The 19,376-nt window shown below is 47.9% G+C and overlaps 1 protein-coding gene and 1 long non-coding RNA gene across 9 annotated transcripts in view; one reads left to right on the top strand and one right to left on the bottom strand.

Moving 5' to 3' along the window:
• The first annotated feature begins 266 nt into the window (after positions 1-266).
• On the top strand, positions 267-17,658 carry LOC125404811 (uncharacterized). Of its 4 annotated transcripts, XR_015004268.2 has the most exons (4): positions 8,195-8,492; positions 9,297-9,363; positions 11,682-11,880; positions 17,457-17,658. It is a non-coding gene; the product is annotated as an uncharacterized LOC125404811 (long non-coding RNA). The 4 variants fall into 4 exon arrangements; XR_007233377.3 differs by lacking the exons at positions 8,195-8,492; positions 9,297-9,363 and adding an exon at positions 267-309; XR_015004269.2 differs by lacking the exons at positions 8,195-8,492; positions 9,297-9,363 and adding an exon at positions 3,841-4,019.
• Chd6 (chromodomain helicase DNA binding protein 6) overlaps positions 13,049-19,376 on the bottom strand; it is a 165,290-nt gene continuing 158,962 nt past the window's right edge. For all 5 annotated transcript variants that reach the window (XM_085697076.2, XM_085697081.2, XM_085697078.2 and 2 more), the window contains one exon: positions 13,049-16,264. In XM_085697076.2, coding sequence (XP_085553202.2) covers positions 15,374-16,264 — 891 coding nt within the window. In that variant the 3' untranslated portion in view covers positions 13,049-15,373. The remainder of the gene's footprint in view (positions 16,265-19,376) is intronic.

The following is a 19,376-nucleotide window of genomic DNA, read 5'->3' as shown; positions in this document are numbered from 1 at the left end:
CAGTGGGGAGGGGTGTACCATATAAGGCTCCTGAGGAGAAGAGCTGGAGAACAGCCACTGTGTTTCTGAGGCAAACACCTGAGTGCTCAGAGGCTGAACCAGGTGGTGGTGTGGGAGGATTGTCTGTAATCTGTCAATTATATTTTAAATAAATGCTGATTGGTCAGGCAGGAAGTATAGGTGGGAAAACCAGACAGGAAGTAGAGGTGATGCAATGAGAACAGGAGAATTCTGGGAAACAGGAAGCTCCCTCCACCATTCCTGCCCAGACCACAGAGAAGCAAGATGTAACCTGCCCTGCTGGAAAAGGTACTGAGCCACATGACTAACACAGACAAGAATTATGGGTTACTGTAAGATTAAGAATTAGTTAATAAGAAGACTGAGGTCATGGGCCAATAAGTTTTATAACTTATGGAGATCTCTGTGTGATTTTCTTTGGGACTTACTGGCTTGTTGGGGTACCGGGTAGGACAGAAACCCCAACAAGCCGGCCCTTCATGTTACAGGGTGGTAAAACTCAGATATTTTCAACAGTTTGCTACAGGCACAAAAACACTGTCTGGAACAGCCAACCCCAGGCCCCAAAGTAGACCCACTGCAGATGAAATGGGATGGAAGAGGCTCTCCAGACCCAAGCAGAGAGGGCATTTCAGCCATGGTTACCTTTGGGGGGCAGGGCTTGGCACAGGCAAGGCCCAGCTGTGAGTGAAACTGAAGTGCTTGGTTTTCACTGCCTTTCTCTTTGTATGTTTGCACATGTGTCCTGTTCATGTGTGTGGGTCTACGTGTGTGGGGGCATGCAAATACATGCACATGTGTGTGCATGTGGCGGCCATCGTCCTTGGTTGTTCGCTACCTTATTTAGAGGCAGAATCTCTCAGGTGAATGGTGAGAGCTTGCAGATTCGGTTAGTCTTGCTGGCCAGCTTGCCTAGGGGAGGTCCTGCCTCTGTTTCCTGAGGGCTAAGGTTACAAGCAGCCTGCCACACCCAGCCTTTACAGGGTACTGGGACTGTGGACTCCAGTCTTCACATCTGAGTGGCAAGGGCTTCATTTCCAGACCCAGCTTCCCAGCCCTGCTTCCTTCCCTTCTGTTCCCTTTAGACAGTCTTGCTACGTAGCCCAGACTGGCCTTGAACTCCAAATCCTGTTAGCTTCTGCCTCCTGAGCATTGGGATTAGAAGTGTTCAACACCGTGCTAACCTTCTATTTCTTATTTCATATCTTTCAAACTTGCTTAGCTTTTCCAACCTTATACGTATGTTGCTTCTTAAAGAAGTAACTTAAAAACTTTACTTAAAAATTCTATGTTTGCATGTGTGTCTATGTGGAGGCAGGTACACACGGGTGCAGGTGCCTGAGGAGACTAGAGGAGGGCGTCAGATCCCGTGGAGCTAGAATTAGAGTTGGTTGGGAGCCGCCTGTTGAGTTTACTGAGGCAGAAGAAAGTGTCAGAACCGCTGGAACTGGAGTTACAGACAGTTGTGAGCTACCATGTTAGGGCGGGGAACTGGACTTGGTCCTTTGGAAGAGCAGTCAGTGCTCTCAACTGTTGAGCCATCTCTCCTCCCCATTTATTTATTTGGCAGTTTTATCTGTTTACTTGTTTTTGTATGTGGGCACGCATGCGCAATGAGTATGCAGGGAGGTCAGAGGATAACCTGCGGGAGTCAGTTATCTCCTCCCATCATGGGGCTCTTGAGGACTGAACTTTGGTCTTTGAGTTTGGTGGGAAGCACCTTTAGCCATTGAGACAACTCGCCAGTTCAAGGTAATAATTTTTGTGCTAATATATGATGATGGTCCCATTTAGATTTTCTCCTCTTTATATCTAGGCATTAAAGGGAAACCCAGTTATGAACTGTAACATAAAAATAAGCAGGCAGATAATAAGCAATAAACAACATTTTCTTAGGGAGGCGAGAAGAGAGGATTCTCACTTTCCAAGACACATTCCCATGGGATTCCCTCGTTCTCATTCTTCCTTTCTCTAGATAGCAACTATATCTTTAAAACTAAGCTGAAGGGGAATGACATTTTGGAAAAAAAATAAACAAACTATTACAGAAATGATGGATTACTCAGAAAATGGGACAGGATAACTGGCTAAGAATTTGGAAAAAATAAAGTTAGATTCCTACCTTATACCAAAATAAACCACAGATGGCCTAAAGTTTTAAGTATTAGAAAAAAATGAAATACAAAACTGTAAAAGAACTCAGATACTTACACAGCATGAGCAAACAGAATATCTGAACACAGAGAGAGATTTACAAACTCAGTGTGAGGCTTCTTTCCTCTCACGGATGATAGATATGATCATAAGATGAAAGAGAGAGAGACAGACAGAGAAACAGAGAAGGAGGGAGGAGGAGTGAGAGAAAGAGAGAGAGAGAGAGACCGAGAGAGAGAGAGAGAGAGAGAGAGAGAAAGAGAAAGAGAGAACGAGAGAGGAAGAGAGAGAGAGAGATTGATTGATTGATTGATTGATTGATTTTAAACAGACCCCAAGCCAAGGATCAAGGAGAATCTGACTATAGTGGGTTTGACCATGCAGCTTCCTAGGATGAACACAAGAGAATGGGTTGGAGTCTGGGCATATTAAGTGGAGACGGCAGCTCCAGGTATAGTCGGGTACCCTTCACATGGCAGGGGTTCCCCAGTCTCCCTGGCAATCCCTCTGGCCAGTAGTTTCCCTGCTGAACCCAACGCTCGCGCCTCCCTCCACCCAGAATATCCCATACTTTGCTGGGCAGTCATTTCCCTAGGTCCTAGGTTGACTTTTGTTTGTCCAGTCACTCTGCCTGGACGAGCACTCTTCCTCATGGCTCAACCTGTCTTGAAGAATCAGCTTTGATCTACCTGTCCCTCAACCCAAGTAACCGTCCAATGGCTGTCACAGCACCAGTTTATCATGCTGCGCCCATTGCCATCTTCTGCTCACCTGCATGGGGCCAGGGTCATGTTGTAAACCCCCACTGAAACTATGTGGAAACATCTCTAAACCTTACATTAATAGTCTTTAGAGGTGGGGCCTCTGGGAGGTAGTCGGGATCCTCATAAAGACTTGTGGCTTTATTGGAAGAGGACAGCAGCCCTGGGCTGACACACGCTTGCTCTGTCAGCACCATGCTCTTGGGTTTCTTAGAATCCATGAGCAAAATAAGCCTCTTAGCTTCATAAATTATCCAGTCTGTGGCCAGTAACAGCAAAAGAAAATGGGCTGGGGCAGTCCACGTGAAGGATGTTGTCTAGACAGGGGCTACAGAAGACTTGTTTTGCTCTCTCTGGGTCTGATATATGTGCGCATGTGCGCGCGCGCGCGTGTGCGTGCGCGCGCGTGCGTGCGCGCGCACGCGCACACACACACACACACACACACACTTCACTGATGTGTACTGTTACCTAATGCACTTGAACTTTTGAAAGTTCCTGCTGTCCCTAACAATGAGGCTGGCACAGACTCTGGGAAACTCAGCTTTGTGCTCTGTCCTTGAGATAGGCTATCTACTAGGGATGAGTTGGCTGGGAAATAAAACTATGATAGTAACATTCCAAACTTTTGTGGGGGCACAAAAAAAAAGAAATGTGTTTTTGTGGGGTGATTCCAACTCATGAGGAGATGGGGGCGTGTGTGATGTGGGTTTGTGCACATTGAGGGGAACCCGGATGCAAGCCCACAAAGACAGATACTTTTGTCTGTGTGCTGTGGAATCCTAGTATAATGGTTTGTCCTGTCCCTTTAAGAGACAAGCCTCGCTCAATACCTCCCTGTCAGCTGAGGTAAGCTGATCTTGGATCTTCCTTCCTTTCCCACTTCCAGCCTGAGCGCTCTCTCTCTGAGGTAGCTTCTCTTCTCTTCTCCCCCTCCTCTCTCTCTGCTCTTCCCCCTTCTCTCCCTTCCCTTTCCTGGTCATAACCCACTAAATAAATACCCACTTTCTTTGCATAGCATGCCTATCCATCTCTGTCTCTCACCTGCTCCAGCTCCTCGTGGGATCGGCTGCCCTGCCCGAGGTCTGTTTTATTTTTACCATTATACCTAGCATCAAGGATAGCATGGGAGGCCCTCCAATGAATACCTGATGACTGGACTGAGTTCTAGAACTGTCTGAAGCTGCTTGGTTACTTAGGAAGGGTCTCCTAAAAACAAATCATTTTCTGTTTTGGTCCATTTTCTGTCTCTGTAACAGACACCTGTGACCGGGTAAGTTTACTTAGTTTCTAGATGAGAAGGCGAGGTGTCTGGGCAGCTCTTGTGAGCTGGACCACAGCAGAAAGGCAAGGAGTGTTGTTGTGTGGAAGAGGAAGGGCATGAAGGTTGTCTTGCCTTAAACACAACAAACTGTTCCTGCTTCCACTAGCTCTGAGCAGTACCCCACCCTATCCCAAATGCCTCTTCAGGGTCTTTCAATGATCTAACTTAGGAAACAGATTTCGGCTTGAATTCGGAAGAGGACAAACCATGCCTGAGGCACAGCGCTTTTCCAGAGATAGGAAAATGAGGCTGCTCTTGTCAGCCTTCAGGGTATCAGCTCCAAAACAACAGATGTTAGCTGGGTCTGGGTCAGGCAACGATGTCTTTAGACCATGATGAGGAAACACAGAGGGCACAGGGCACCGCAAGGTACCCCAGGGGTGGCGAAAGAAGGGAAGGGAGAAGGTAAGCTCCAAAGATGGCAGTGGTCTCCTCTCTGGGCTCAATAGCAAGAGAGACTGTAGGGGGCTAGGCAGAAGTGCTGGAGCCTGAGGGTAGGTCAGCTCTCCCAGAGGATACTGTGTGCACACAGAGGAGGCCTGGGCTGATAAGGAGGCCTTGTTCTGTATTTGATCACTTGTCAGAAACTTATACTTAGGGCTCAAACAAGTTTGGTGCAGTCTCAACCCACCCAGTCACAGTGACAAAAATCAAGGCTCACTGTCAGTCTTTCTAACTCAGAACTAAAAAGTGAAACTATAGGCTTGTGGCAGGCATGCAGCCCAGGCTAGCCCAGGGTTGGAAACAACTGGCTTTCTAGGCTTTGTGCTGTAGCTAGATGCAGAGCCTACCAGCTCCCTGCCTAGCCTCCATCCTATCCCAGGCCTGACCTTCCTCCCTAGGGTGACAAACTGGAGGAGGCTGGTAGCTGCTTCCATAACCTTCCCCATTCCCAGCAAAGTTGCTTGCTTTCCCTGCACCAAGTCTCGACTGTGTGCTGCAACCCAGAATCTAAAAAACTACCGTAAAGGAAGTGGTTTTGTCTGTGTGTATGTGTGTGCATGTGTGCACACAGGTGCATATGTACATATACATACAGGCGTGTTGGGTCCCAGTAGGCTAGACAGACAGGGAGTTCCATCTTGTTCTTAACCTCTTGGGTCTGACCTGGCATTGCTATCTGCAGCGTGAACCTTTTCTGCACATCTTTAGGGTGTTCGTGTCTTTGTGTAAAAGCACATTCGTGTATGGCTCTGCAGATGCCTGGGTCATCCTGTTTCCCTCTCTGTACACATCAGTCATGCTAATATATAGATACCTGCGAAGTTTGTTGTCTATATAACCACATTTGTAACTAAACATGTTAGGGTGAGTGAGTTCGTGTATATCACGTGTTTGTTTATGGGGGCATCATCTCTGCTATGTCTGCCCACTATGTCTCTTAATGTGTAGGCTGCTGGTGGGGGCTCTGCAGTAGGCAAGGCCTCTTTAAATTGTCCCTTCCTTTTTTCCATCTCTGCATTTGTGAGCAATCTGGCCCTTATCGGCTCTGGGAGGAAGACAGGTTTGTACATCTTGGTCTAATCCATAGAGTTTTCCAAAGTTTCTTGGTCCCCAGCCAAACTTTTTATTAAAAGCCTCATGGGGAACAGACTAACAGGAAGGTAGGATTCTGTCTGGGAGACTTAGGACCCCCACTCTAAGGCCCATAGACGGCATGGGAACATCGGTGCTGACCACCAGCCAGGGAGAGGGCCCTGAGATCTAAGACTAAGCTTAGTCTTGAGACCTGCCCCAACAAGAGGGGAGCAGGCACAGTACTTCATGGCTCTGTGCTGGGGTAGCAGACCTGGAGGGGCCTGCTTAATTGAACAGACATGGGAGAAGAGTCCCACCAAGATTTCCCCCGGGGCCATGTGGGAGCCAGGCCCCATTTAAGCATCCTTCAGCCTCTGCTGAGGAAATCCTGGAATCTGGCCCACCTGTAAGCAGCTGGTGGCCCTGCTGGCTTCCTATGGTTTCACCATAGCAGGCTCTAAGGCCCAGCTGCCCCTTTCCCTGGCCTGGGGGGAACAAAAGGTCTCCAGACTCCAAACAGCAAGGACATGGTTTTCTCAGCACTTACTTAACTGGGGTGCTGGGGGCCTTGGGCTCATTTCTCCCAGTCCCACTGAGGCACAGGAAGAGTTTGCCGTGCTGCGACCCACACTGTAATCAGGGTCTTCCCCCGTGTTTGTACAGGGTTTTATTCCACAGTCCCAAGAGGTTCAAGAGGATAATTGTCTTGGGCGGGGGGTGGATCCTGAGTGGCAGCTCACACTGCAGTGGCAATGTCTTCCTGGCCTGCCAATGGAGGCTGGTATAACGGTTACTGCAGCCATGTAAGAAGGGTGGCTTTTGGGTCCCAGGGAAGAACTGGGAAGTTGGCGGAGTAGGAGGGGATTCCTGGATGCTGGAAATAGATCCAGGATCCAAGAGAAGCTGGGATCTTGTGTTCAACCCCTGCTGCCTTCTACCGATCACTTCTTCCCTCCCTCCTTGGCCATCAGCTTAGTTGTCTGGAAAGTCTGAGACCTGAGAGTGGAAAAGTCTGGGTCAGAGATGAGGTAGGAGTGGGGCAGGGCATGCTGGGAGTAGTGTCCGGGCAGCTACATTGTCTCGGTCTGTCACACCCTGGCCAGAGCCAGGAAAGAGGAAGCATGGTGGGGGTCTCTGTCTCAGCCCTGCAGGGGACGGCAGTAAGCCTTTTTTACTTTTTGACAACCATAAGGATCCTGGAGGGCAGATGCACCCAGAGCAAACAAGGGGCCAGTGGTGATCTGAAGGATGGCGCCATAGTCATGCCCTCCAACAGGGCCTCCTTAGCTGTGGTGCCCAATGACCCGTTAGACGCAGGGGACTTTGTCTGGCCTGTGCCGCACTGAACCCTTCTGATCGGCAGACACGGCAGCGGCCATGGCAGCGCAGGACAGGGGAGTTGTCTCCCTCTACACAGAATCTGCTTCTCTATTGCCCTATTGCCTGCAGAATGTAAGAGGAGCCTGTGGCACCCATGGGTCTGTAATCACCCAACAACAAACGCGTTCTAGTAACTAGGCTCGGTATTTGCCTGCTTCACACTGTGAAAATGAACTGGTTGCCTACACTTAAAAACCATAGAACTTAATCGTGTGAAGGCCTTGCGAAGGCAGTTGCTGTGAGTTTGCATGTGCGAAGCCCTGTCATGGCAAGAAGACCCTCTTTCACAGCGGGCCCTCCCTAAGAGCTGGCTCCAGCCCGGATGGGGAGGTGCTCACGAAGCCCCGCCCCTAGCAGATACTACTGGTCTGTGGTAGGGGAGGCAGATCAGTTTTCTTCAGGGCCGTGGCTACTGGCCGGCTGCCCATGCTGGGTGGCCCCACACCTATGCACATAGTGAAAACACTAATTGGGGTCAGTGAGTTGTGGGGGGGGGGAGACATGGTGGGAGGAGTTTGGGAGAAGTTAGAAGTTAGAGGTGGGTGTAGGAGGGTAACTTTGAACAGAACACATCATATATACGTATGACATTCTCAAAGAATAAAATGTATTTTAAAATATCAAAAAATAATTTGAACATCCGAATTTCCGTGCTCTGTTGAATGAGGTATGAAGCAACATAGAGCTCACATTCCAATAAAGCAGCCACTGGCTATCATTAGTGTTATAAACCTTTGTGCTGTCCCATGGGTCCAAGCGGGCGAGGGACAACTACGTCATACAGACAGAGCTTAAGTGTGGAGTTATTTGAGATACAGGGATTGAGAATGCAAGCGAGAATGGGGGGACGGGACAGAAAGCTGCTTTCTCAGAGAAAATGGCAGAAAAAAAAGAGAGAAGGGAGTGGGTGGAGCTTGTCTCTTAAAGGGACCTTTGCGTACAGACTAGGACCCTGAGCTGGCCAGGATACAGCCTGGGTACATCCTGCCAGATGGCAGGGCTGGCCAACACAATGCCTGAATCCTAACAATTGGTACCAGTTAAGTAGCCAAATGTCAAGATTCTGGTCTCCATCATCTCCTGCCACCTTGAGTCTCCAGGTCCTCCAGGCACGTCATTGGTCCTTAAGTGGCGGGCATCTGAGTTCACAAACTCTGTTGTATCTAAAGTGCACGGAGGGCCCCTGAATGGACACACGTGCTTCTCAGTCCCTGTGAGTGCATTCGCAGAGGTGGATGTCCACAACTCCTGCTTTGTCTGCTGTGATGAAAAACACCAAGCGCATCTTTCTTTGTGGCTATGAGAGCAAACCCTGGTTATGATACACAGTGAACGTAAGTCCTTTCTCCCAAATCCACCTGAGGCCCTAACTTCAGTGTGGTTACATTGGATATGGGGGTCTTTGGGGGATATTACTAACGCTGCATGAAGTTATAGGGGTTGTAGTGGCATTTCACTTGTATTTTAATAAATAAAATTTGCCTGAGGATCAGAAAAGAAAAAGCCACACTGACAAGCTGTAGTAGACCAGGCAGTAGTAACATACACCTTTAATCCCAGTAGCCACACTAGCTTGCCACAGAAACCAGGCAGTAGTGGTGCATGCCTTTAATCCCAGCACTAGAGAGGAATAGAAGGCAGGAGGAGACAGCTCCCACTCAGTCTCATTCTGAGACTCCTGAAGGCAGGATGGCCATTTTTGGACTGAGGTCAAGGTAAGAGCCAGTGGCTGGCTGCTTTGCTTTTCAGATCTTCAGTTCTCTGAGTTTTTATTAATTGTGCTTCAAGGAGTGGGATCCCAACTTGACAGGATTAGCATCCTTAGAAGGGACATCAAAGAACTCTCCTCCACGTGGCTGCTCTGGGTGCCTAACATGAGAAGGCAGTTGTCTGCAAACCATTAAGAGTGTTCAGCAGAAACAGACTGGCATTTCAGAACCCTCATCTTGGACTTCTGACCTCCAGATGGTGGGAAAACTGTTTACACTGCCAGACAAAGCGATTCTGTTATAGCAGCTCAAGCAGACTAATGTAAATCCGGTAAGAAGTACTGTAATCTTGCTCATAGGGCTGACACAAATAGGCTGTTGATGGGGGATTCCCCATCTTCCTTTTTGAATGTTGTGGCATTTCCTCAGGTTGGGACCACTCCGAAGTTACTGGTGGCTGCTATTACTGTGGGATTCGGCACACCCAGGCCAGCAGGTGAACCAAACACTCAGTATCTCAAGTCCTTCTACCTGGTGTTAAATCTGAAAGGGGAATGACTACACAATCTAATCACTCTTTGGGTCCGTTTTGTCCCTCATTCAATTCTCAGATCCTCAAATGCAGGGTGCAGTCAGCTTGCTCCACTGTAAGAGAGCATGGAAATCTCCAAGTCGTTTCAGAGCCCAGCCGGCTGGAGGGAGCCAGGGGGTGTTTGTTGGTCTTGCTGTGGGTTGTAGTGGGGGGGAGGGGGTACGGTGAGCTCTTCTGCACTGATGTCAGGCTCATCTGCCACGCCTGTCTCCCTGTAAGGTTTCCCTGTGGTCCCCTCTGCTGACCAGTCATAGATGGCTTTGCCTTCTGGTTATTCCCTTACACCCTGACATTTCTCCTTCTGTACTTTCCGGGTCTTCTCTTTTAACAATCTTATCTCTTGGCAGTATCTTCAAATTTGCCCTCTTCTGCCCCTTCCCCAAAAGACAGGAAAAACTGTGGAAAGGACAGGGTTGGGTAGATTAAACTTTCCTTCAAAGTGAATGCAGGATGCTCAGGAGGCTGCCTAGATAGAGTCCAGGGCTGCTTTGAAGTCTGTTTTACCTTCCTTTCTATTGCAGGATTCACACTCCTAGAGGATCATGCTTGAGTTCATGAGTATATTTTAACTGATTTAACACAGAGTCTATGAATTAAATTGATGTGGACGGGGGTCAGCAGACATTCTTGGTCAAGGGCCAGGAAATAAACATCCTAGGCTTTTACAGCCACAGGCTCCGTGGCAACAGCCAGCCAGCCAGCACAAAAGCAGCACAGATAACCTGAAATGAGTGTGGTTGAGTACTAACAAACTTTATTTATGCTAATTAAAGCTTAAACGCATTATAATCTCCATATCCATGAACTATTCCTTTGGTTTTTTACATAATTTATGCATCTGAAGTCCTTTCTTAGCCTGTGGCTATAGTTGGTTGGCTCCACTGTAGAAAGGTATGTGGGGCCCGTGGCTTCACGCTCACAGCCAGAGAAAGGGCACTACATTTAGACTGTCCCACATTCTTGCCTTTCTCCTCACTAGTGGTGCCACTGAAGGTAGGTGGCCATCTACTTGAGTTGGGTTCTCATCTGTGCAACATATGCTGTGATAAGTTCATGTCTCTCAAGCCTGACACAGTGACCCACAGAGGCACCAATAGGTGCTGTGGTTATCCTCAGCTGCACGAAACTCAGCTGCCCGAGGTGGGAGGCCAGGAGTGAGAGAGGACTGTTGATTTCTCTTGTAGGTGCTTCCGCCTCAGGCCCTTCTAGCTGAGCAGGTACTCACACCCGTTCAGACAGGAAGCTACATCTCACATGGCTCCTTGGTCCTAGGCTGATGAGGCTAAACACGGAGATGCCAAGATATCTCTAGATTATACCCCAGCCCACAGGCCTCTACCAGCACAACGGCTAAGAAATACTTGCTCCAATTAACTGTTTCCCTACTGGCCTCCAGGCTGAAATTGGCAGCAAAGGGGGCATGAGCCAGCACAGTTGCCCTCCCTCAACCATCTGCATTTAATGCTACTTTATGAAGCTCCAGGGCAAGCCTGCTCCCCTCAACTCCCCACAGTCAATTCAGGGCTCTGGAATCAATCTGAATTCTCAAAGTCCAGCTCTGTCACTGACCAGCTGGCTGACGGGACACGCTGTTTACCCTCTCTGGACCTGTGGTCTCTTACAGATATAGAGATAATGCCAGTTATTGTGAATAGGACAGGGCCAGTCAGCGTTCTGAATAAGTCCTGATAGTGTGTACGGAGCCATTTCCCTCTTCCAGGCTCTACAAAGGTCTCCTCACCCACCCAGAACACAGGTGATGCAGAAAGCAACTTTTCTTGTGTGTGGGGGTCTTGGGGCTGGGCCAGAAAGCGTGTTTCCTAAAGTGTTTTGAATCCAATCTGCGGTCCCGAGTACATACGTGTCTTAGGACCTGCAGCAAGTACTCCATTGGGCACGACTGGATACTTAAAGGAGTAAATAATCCAGGACTTGACTTTCCATCAATCCTATTACAGAACCTTCAGGATACGAATGACCACAGATAAGGATCCTCTCCCCTCAGAGACAGTAGGAGAGTAGTTCTTTTGTCCCCTGGGAACCAAGAAGTCTGTCTGCCAGGGACTCCACTCCTCCCTTCTCACCCCGCTTCTGCTTAGGCTGTTTGGGTAAAACCGATTTGTTACTGCCACGCTCAGTTTCCAGTCCCATGCTGACCTCATGGAATACTGTCCTCGTACCAGCCAGGACTTATTTTACCTGTTTCCCGTTCTATCCCACAGATACCTTGTATGGGGACCATTAAAGCAGCTTAGCATGTCCTGGGTTCGTGCTATTCAGCTCCTGTACTTCAGATGATGGGTCTGGAGAAGCTGAAAACAACCAAACTAAAACCAAGTCCTTGGATTTGGTGAACCTTAATCCTGACTCAAAGAAATTCTTTTGAGGTTTCCAGACCAAGCAAATGAACAAAGTCACAAGGTAAGACGTAAGGAGCCTAGGCACCAAGCTCTTCAGTCAGTGTGGCTTTGTGCCTGCCCTTTCTCCAGTGCCAAGGTCTCAGCTGAGTTCTTCAGAGTTCTGGTTTCCAGGCTGAGAGGTCCCAGGCTGGTATCACAGACGCCAGGACTGGGGCGCTGTCTTCTGCCAGTGGGACCATGAGCTCTAGCTTCAGCCTCTTCTAAGATAGCCTGACAGCTGGCTTTCATTAGGCAGGTTAGATGTAGTCTCCCCCTAACTGACAATCACAACTTTGCAAGGACAAATGAGGTTGCCTGTGAGAAATACAAAATACTAGTGAAGTATACTTGACTAACCCTTGGGTGGGGGCTGTCTGGGATGGGGCAGAGGCCCGGAAAAACCAAGACGCTACCACTGAGTTAGTTCTTCTCTATCTAGGTGAGCCTCTTAGGTCTCCCTTAGAGATTCAAAAGACCAATCGTTTACTCTTTGTGTGTATGTGCACATGTGTACAGGTGAGGCCTACTTTCAGGAGTAGGTTTGCTCCTTTCACTACGTGGCTTCAGAAGGTCAAATTTAGGTCGGTATGCTTGGCAGCTGGCCCCTTTACCCACTGAGCTAATGACCAGCTAACGCTGGTCCTCTATTAGAGATGTTAAGCCGGTGGTCAAACTTTCTCACTTGAAAACCAGTCACAGGGCCCTGGGACCTTATCCATCCACTGCTGATGCCTAGGACTGGTGACTCCACCCACCAGTGAGGCTGGGCTAATGTCCTGTCCCCACTGAGGCCTCACTGATAACCTTCTGGAGGCAAGTACTTCCCTACAGCCCAGAAAAGAAAGTTCTTAGGAGACCAGGTGTTCCTTAAGGGACACACAACCCACAGCAGTCTAGCTCCCTCAGAGATTCCAGGTTTGAGGCGAGACTTTCGGTGTGGTTTTAAAGAAGTACCTTGAGGGAGAGCCTTTGCACGGGGTCTGAAGGAGAGAGGCTATGTGGCTTACTCCGCTCCGTGGCACAATTTAATCTGTGTTCTGGTGGTAGGGAAGGAATTGGGCACCTAGAAGGGCTGTAGGTTCCTGGTACACACGATACACTCATAAAATGGCCAGATAACCAGGCATCCAAGTGCTAGTGAAATCTTCAATACAAATCTGAATTTTAAACTTTCCATTTTAAATCCAGGATCCAGACCACAGACAGTTTATTATGTGAGACATGGGTAAAGAACGACCAAAGGACGTTATGACTGTGAGTGACATGGAATTAGATGAAGAGGCTCAAGTTTGCTGAAGAGAGTTTAAATTTGGCTTTTGCTCTCGGAAACGTCAAAATAATCATAAGAAGCACTTGTGCCTTACAGAGCAAATAATCCACAGTGTCAATTTCATTTTGCAAACAATGTCACAATAGCAGTCAACAGAAGCCTAAACACCCGCGAGTTAACATACAGGTTTGGTAGCTAGAACAAGGGATTGTGCATGCTGGTGGCTGCCGGGTCCACACTGAACCCGTGACCTACTCGGAGGTTTGAGTGGGAACTGGGGGAGTAGCTTTCCACATGAACAACATGAGACAACAGGAAGAGCAGACTCTGCTGGCGGCTATAATGCTCATTCGCAGTAAGGCTTTCAAGATACAGGAGTTTTTATAGCATTTGTATTTTAAGGATTTAGGGCAAATACATTTTTTCTACTTGATAAAAAGAAAATTAGTACTTAAAAGGTTCAAAAAATATATTGATTGAGTGTTTCTTTTACATAAATAAATTATATTGATTTTTTTTTTAGGATTTAACAGCTGAAAACCCTTTCTGCTTCCACTGGAGGCAAAACCGAACAGAATGTTATTTCAATAGCAAGCAGCATTTCTAAGAAATCTGTTGTCAGTATCACAGACCTTCTACACTACAAACACATCATTAAATAGCATTTATTCAGTTCTTGGATTCTTCCTTCTTATAGATCAGTTATAGAATTTCTAGTTTATATCTATGTTTCATAAAACCGGGACTCTCCTTTTTGAAAATACACCTGATTGGTTTTTTCGGTCACAATTTAACAGACTTCTTTGAGATGCTCATTTTAACATTTACATAATTTATAAACCCAAATGTATAAAAGACAATGACAAAATCATCATAAATAAATAATGCAAACTGAAATAGCATGCCAAACTTTCAGACCTTCTGATAAATTAGCAAGACTGTAACAGGAAGAGTAAAAACAGAAACAGTCAATTGTGACGACGCAGTGAGCCTGGTAGGCGGAACCCCTGCCACCTGTCCGCCCCTGAGCCCTGTTCCTCAGAGAGCTGGACTGGGCTTGGTTGGTTGAAGTCTCAAGCATGAGCTGTCCATGAAAGAGACCATCAGGAGGGACATGATGTAAGGGGGAAGAGGGAAGAAAATGGGAAGCTGAAGTGCCGCTGGCTGGGCTCCTCCCTGCTCAATTCTTCAACATGGAGAAGCAGGAGAGAGTACGCTGCCGACTTCACAGAACCTTGCCTGACTGGCAATTTGGAATCTGGGCCCAAATCTAAGATACAGACAGAGTAGGGAGATAAGGGAGCGGGGGAAAAAAATTTCACAGTTGTAATGTCAAAGGTGGTGTGTGTGTGTGTTTAGTCACACTACACTGATGACAGAGTCTAGCAAGTACTGAGCAATTATCTCCCACAGGCTCCATAAAGCCTGGCTCTGGGGGAAAGAACACAAAATGAAATCCAGCAGGTTTCTTAACATGGAGGGGAATGAATGAGCGGCTGCAGTCCCGGGGGATAAGGTGCCAGCAGTGTTAGTGGACCAGGTGAGCAGTGCTCTCCCACTTGCTACAGTAAACGCAAGGTGCTGAAGCTTCTCTCGTTTAGTGGGCATGATATGCATACTGCCTAGCTGGCCAGTATTTCCTCTTGCTGCAGGTGTCTGAACAACTACGAGGGGGAAACTGTACTACTATCAGGAAGGTTCTGGTTTAAAGAAGCCATCAGTACGTGCATTTTCAATCATCAGTTCATACACTGCAGACTACTCAGTAACCATAACACAGGGACTCTTGAACTAAGAAAGCATGTACCAGCACTTCCTACTCTGTGCCTTTCGTTCCCTTGATATGGTCTTCCTATTCAACTGCTGCACTTGCTTGTCTCTGCTCTTTGGCCCCGATGAATCCTTAGGCAGCTTTCTTCTGCCATTTTCTTCCTCAGATAAGTGGGACTTGAAAGAGAAGGGGGAATAGGTATGTCACCAAGTACAGTATCAATTATGATTGCTGGAATGAACTGGATAAAAGAAAGAATTCTGTGCCCCCTACACAAGGTAGATGACACTCATCTAATGAAAACGGCAAGACCCTGCAACTATTAACATGTTACCATAGTTCTCAGACAGGAAATTAGGTAGGCAATATTACTGATGGAGACACAGGTTCTCATGAAGGTGAAGTGAGGGAAGTAACAAACCTTTATGGGATAAGAAACTTACAAGTCACAATCATTTCTTAAATGAAAAAGTTCTAATTGGTATCATCATTGGAGTCTTTGACCCCCCCTTCCCCGGCCTGTGCCACGTGTTCTCTTTCTGGAGGCAAAGTGGTACTGAACTCGGTGCAGTTCTGATCACTGTCTGGCTCCCTCTCACACCCGGAAGCAGGCTCTGGGTTGGGGTTATCCCCCTTTGTTTTCTTCTTTTTCCTCTTCTGGCTCTCAGGGCTGACCATCTCTGAGTGTCTGCCCTGCTGCATGGCTGGCAAAGCCATGCCCATGCCAGGGGAAAGAAACATGGATGGGTAGATGAGCCCAGGAGACACTCCTGGGATGAGAAATGGGTTGAAAGCCACAGGACTGTTAGTAGTTATTGTGGGTTCAGACTGATCAGAAAACGGACCTGGGCCAGACTTTTCTTCAACCAGAGTATCTGCTTTTACTTCACGGCCACTTAGTTTGTCCTCTGTAGTTTTTTCAGTGGCTGAGGTACCACTTTTTGTTGTGCTTGAGAGAGATGCGGATGCAGTGGTCGTACAAGTGGTTGCCATGGGTGTGTTGAGGAGTCCACCAACACCAAACATCTGGGGCACTGCAGCCATGCCTGGCAGCATCATGGGTAGCATGCTCAGGGTGCTTTTAACCTCTTCACCAGTAGGCATGGTAGCAAAACCAGCTGGGAAGCCCACCAGCCCAGTGAGAGGAATGCCTGGAATATTTCTCACATTCTGCAATCCTACCAGGTCCATCCCTGCAATCAGCCCATTCATGAACAGTGGTCCCATTCCAGAGGGCGAGTCTGCCACAATGGCTGGAGCTTTTAGGAGTTCAGTCCGAGGCCGCCTCCCCCTTCTGCGGGGGCCTGCATCTCGAAGCACAGGCTCAGCTAGGGTGTGATTGAATTTGCTTTCTGGGAGAAACCCCTGAAAAAGGAGAAAGAAACATTGGATGCTGAAAGTTACCAAATGGCAGGCGGTGGCTGCAGCTGTGTACTGTGTACTGGCACAGCTCATTCCCAGTTCTACACAGGGCTCGATTGGAAGGGAGAATCTCCTGTCCACAGGCCCAGAGGGTTTGACTCTTAGAGGCTGAGAGGATTGAGTGGCAAGGAAGCAACCAGATGCTGGTGTCTATCAGACAGTTATTTCAACACCAACTGGCAAGAGCAGTTTCTATTGTGTGAGAAACTGGCAGAGCTGGAACCTGGAGACCAGCACTGAAGATGCCCCAGCTTGACTCTGTCAGCCATGAACTCTCACTGGAGCACTGCAGTCATCCTTCTCACAACACCAGGTCACACTGAAGCAGCAAAGCAGAGTGTGCTGGGGGAAGGGGTTGGAGTCAGGTGCAGTTAATTTTAAAGGCTGACTGAGCAACACTACAGCTGAAGCTGAGACTCAGGATGGGCCAGCATTGGTTTAAAACAAAACAAAAAGACAGTGACACTTAAAAGTCTCCGAAAGCAATGTTTAACAGGCACCCCCAGGCCCGTAGGAAGGACCACATGTGAGGGACATGGCAGGGACATGGCAGTTAATGTTGCACATGTCCCAATCTTTCCTGAGTCCCTGCAAGTAGTGACTTGGGTTGAAAAGGGATGCATACACACAGGCTGTAGAAATGAAGGACCTGAGCACCGCTGGGCACACGTCACTCAGATAACTAAGGCTCTGGCTTCCCTTAAGGAAGAGCATATATTTTCCTCTTTTTGGGATTCGTGCCAAAAAACTTTTTTATTTTATTTTTTTGGAGATAGGGTCTCTCTCTATAACCCTGAACCTCAGAACCCTGTTCTGGAACTTCCTATGTAGGCCAGGCTGGCCTTACACTCAGAGAGATCCACTTGCTTCTACTTCCTGAGCGCTGGGATTAAAGACTCCAGTTTTTTAACGAGAACAGAGCTCTGCAGTCAGCACTTCTGTCACTTGGCACTACACACGGACCCCACCACGCCTCACCGGGCAGGAATGGTGGCATAAGCAGGAGAGTACATGGTGGCAGGGAACGTAGGGGCTGCAGCAGAAACCTGCTTCTTGGGGCCCATGGTCTGGCTGTAAAGAGGACTAACAGAAGATACTGGAATTACAATGGCTCCACCTCTAACTTGTTTTGCAGGCGATGTGAATCCGGGAAAGAAGAGAAATCTGTTTCCTCCACAGGAAGAAGTGACCTCTCTTTCCATTTGCTGCCTGCAATCCCTGGGCCATGGACAACTACACACACCTTTCTCTGTTGTACTGCACCGTTGCGTGTCCCTGCTATGTTAGTTTATCACATAATATAGAGCCACAGGATTAAAACATCCTTGTGCTGTTGAGCAGTCTCGGTCTTTTCTCATACTAAGGGTGATACAAAAAAAAAAAACCCCTTTGTGTTGGTAATTGCGCACACACACACACACACACACACACACACACACACACACACACACACGAGACCCCACTACCCTGTATTTCCTCCTAGCATTCACATTACAACCTTCCTTTAACTCTAGCAAGAGTGAAACCAGGATGGTCAGAGCACCAGTGATGAGTCTTGTGCCACTGGGTGTGCCCTGTGGATACAACATCAGGCAGTGTAGCGAACCACGTGCACCTGTGCAGAGGAGCCCAGCATCTCTGAGCTGATCTGGTGCCTCTTCCTGAGAATCTGAAGGGAGGGGCTCCACAGCTGCCTATCTGAGAGCCAGAGGCAGTGTTCTGGCTATACTCCTCAGGAGAGCAGAAAAGAAGAAAAAAGGAGGCGCAAGTCTTACCAACAGATACTACAGGGCGGGAGGAATCCTATTATTAGGGCCTGGAGCCTTACTTAGACCATGGGCTTTTGAGCAGGTAAGGAATCTACTCACCACTTCCTGAGGCTGGTATAGGAACTGTACTCACAGCTCTGGCATGGGCCATTGCTTTCACTGCCCCTCTTCTCCCAAAACTATTAAAAAAAAAAACAAAACCCCACAATGCTTTGGTGACACTGGTTTCAGGCTCTCAGAGAGCTATGAGGACAGGCATAGAGGGCTCCAAGAGATGCTCCTAGAATGCATCTATTTCCCTGCAGTGAGTGCTCAGGAAGGTGTGACAGTGACAGGAAGAGCAGCAGTGGAAATGCAACAGGACAGCCTAATCCAAGGCTCCATCACCTCATCTCAGCTTATTGTCACACACTGAATCAGTATGACAGGGTCACATCCCAGAGAACTAACAATTCACAGACATGTGACTCAAATGTTTGAGTCCCCAGAGATAGCTATTTTTTGAAGGCTATACCTGTCCCTCAATTTATCAAAGAATATTTCAGAAAAAAAAGTTATCATGGACAAAAATATTTTTAATGGCAACTCTGAGAGTTCTTCACAAAGCTTTAGTTTATATCATAGAGTTGGAAGGAACCTCTTCAACAGCAACAGGAGTCTTTCCCTTTCAGAACTGAGTGGCAAGGACTACCGTGGCCGAGCTGCTAGGGACCGAGTAGGAGAAGTTCCCAGGCTCTTTTCATACTACACCATGCCACATGCCTCTATTCCAACAGGACCAGCTACTGGCAATATGCCAGGATGGTTTGTCCTGTAGTGTGCCTGGCAAGTGCTCATCCTGGCTTTGGGTTATTCACGAGAAATAAACTTCTGGCTGTTTATTTCTAAAAAGAGACAATAGGGTCTGAAGGATGGGACCCAGCTAAGAGGATGATTTTCTACCAACCTGTCTTGAGCTCACCAATGCAAACCACTTTGCTCTGAGCCTCTGTCTATACCATGCCATCTTGGTCCCTTGCTTGTCAATAGCCCCTCTTGCTAAGCACAACTGTATCTCAAAGCTTCTCTGAGACCCTTCTCTGCAGTCTGCCCTTGGCTAAGAGTCCGGGAGATGTCCCAGGAAGTCTTCTTCCTTTACACTACACATACTCTAATTCTTCCCATAACTTTCTAATGTGAAGGGCACATTCCACCTCCAAGGTCTTTCTGTTGAGAAGACAGGTTGAGCACTTGATAATAAAACCTTGTCCCAATTTTTAACTATCTGCTCTAAGAAAGACCTTTAC

Source organism: Myodes glareolus, chromosome 10 (genome assembly GCF_982192425.1).
Source record: "Myodes glareolus chromosome 10, mMyoGla1.1, whole genome shotgun sequence".
NCBI lineage: Eukaryota > Metazoa > Chordata > Mammalia > Rodentia > Cricetidae > Myodes > Myodes glareolus.
The sequence above is the reverse complement of the archived record's forward strand: the minus strand, read 5'-3'. Positions and strand labels throughout refer to the sequence as shown.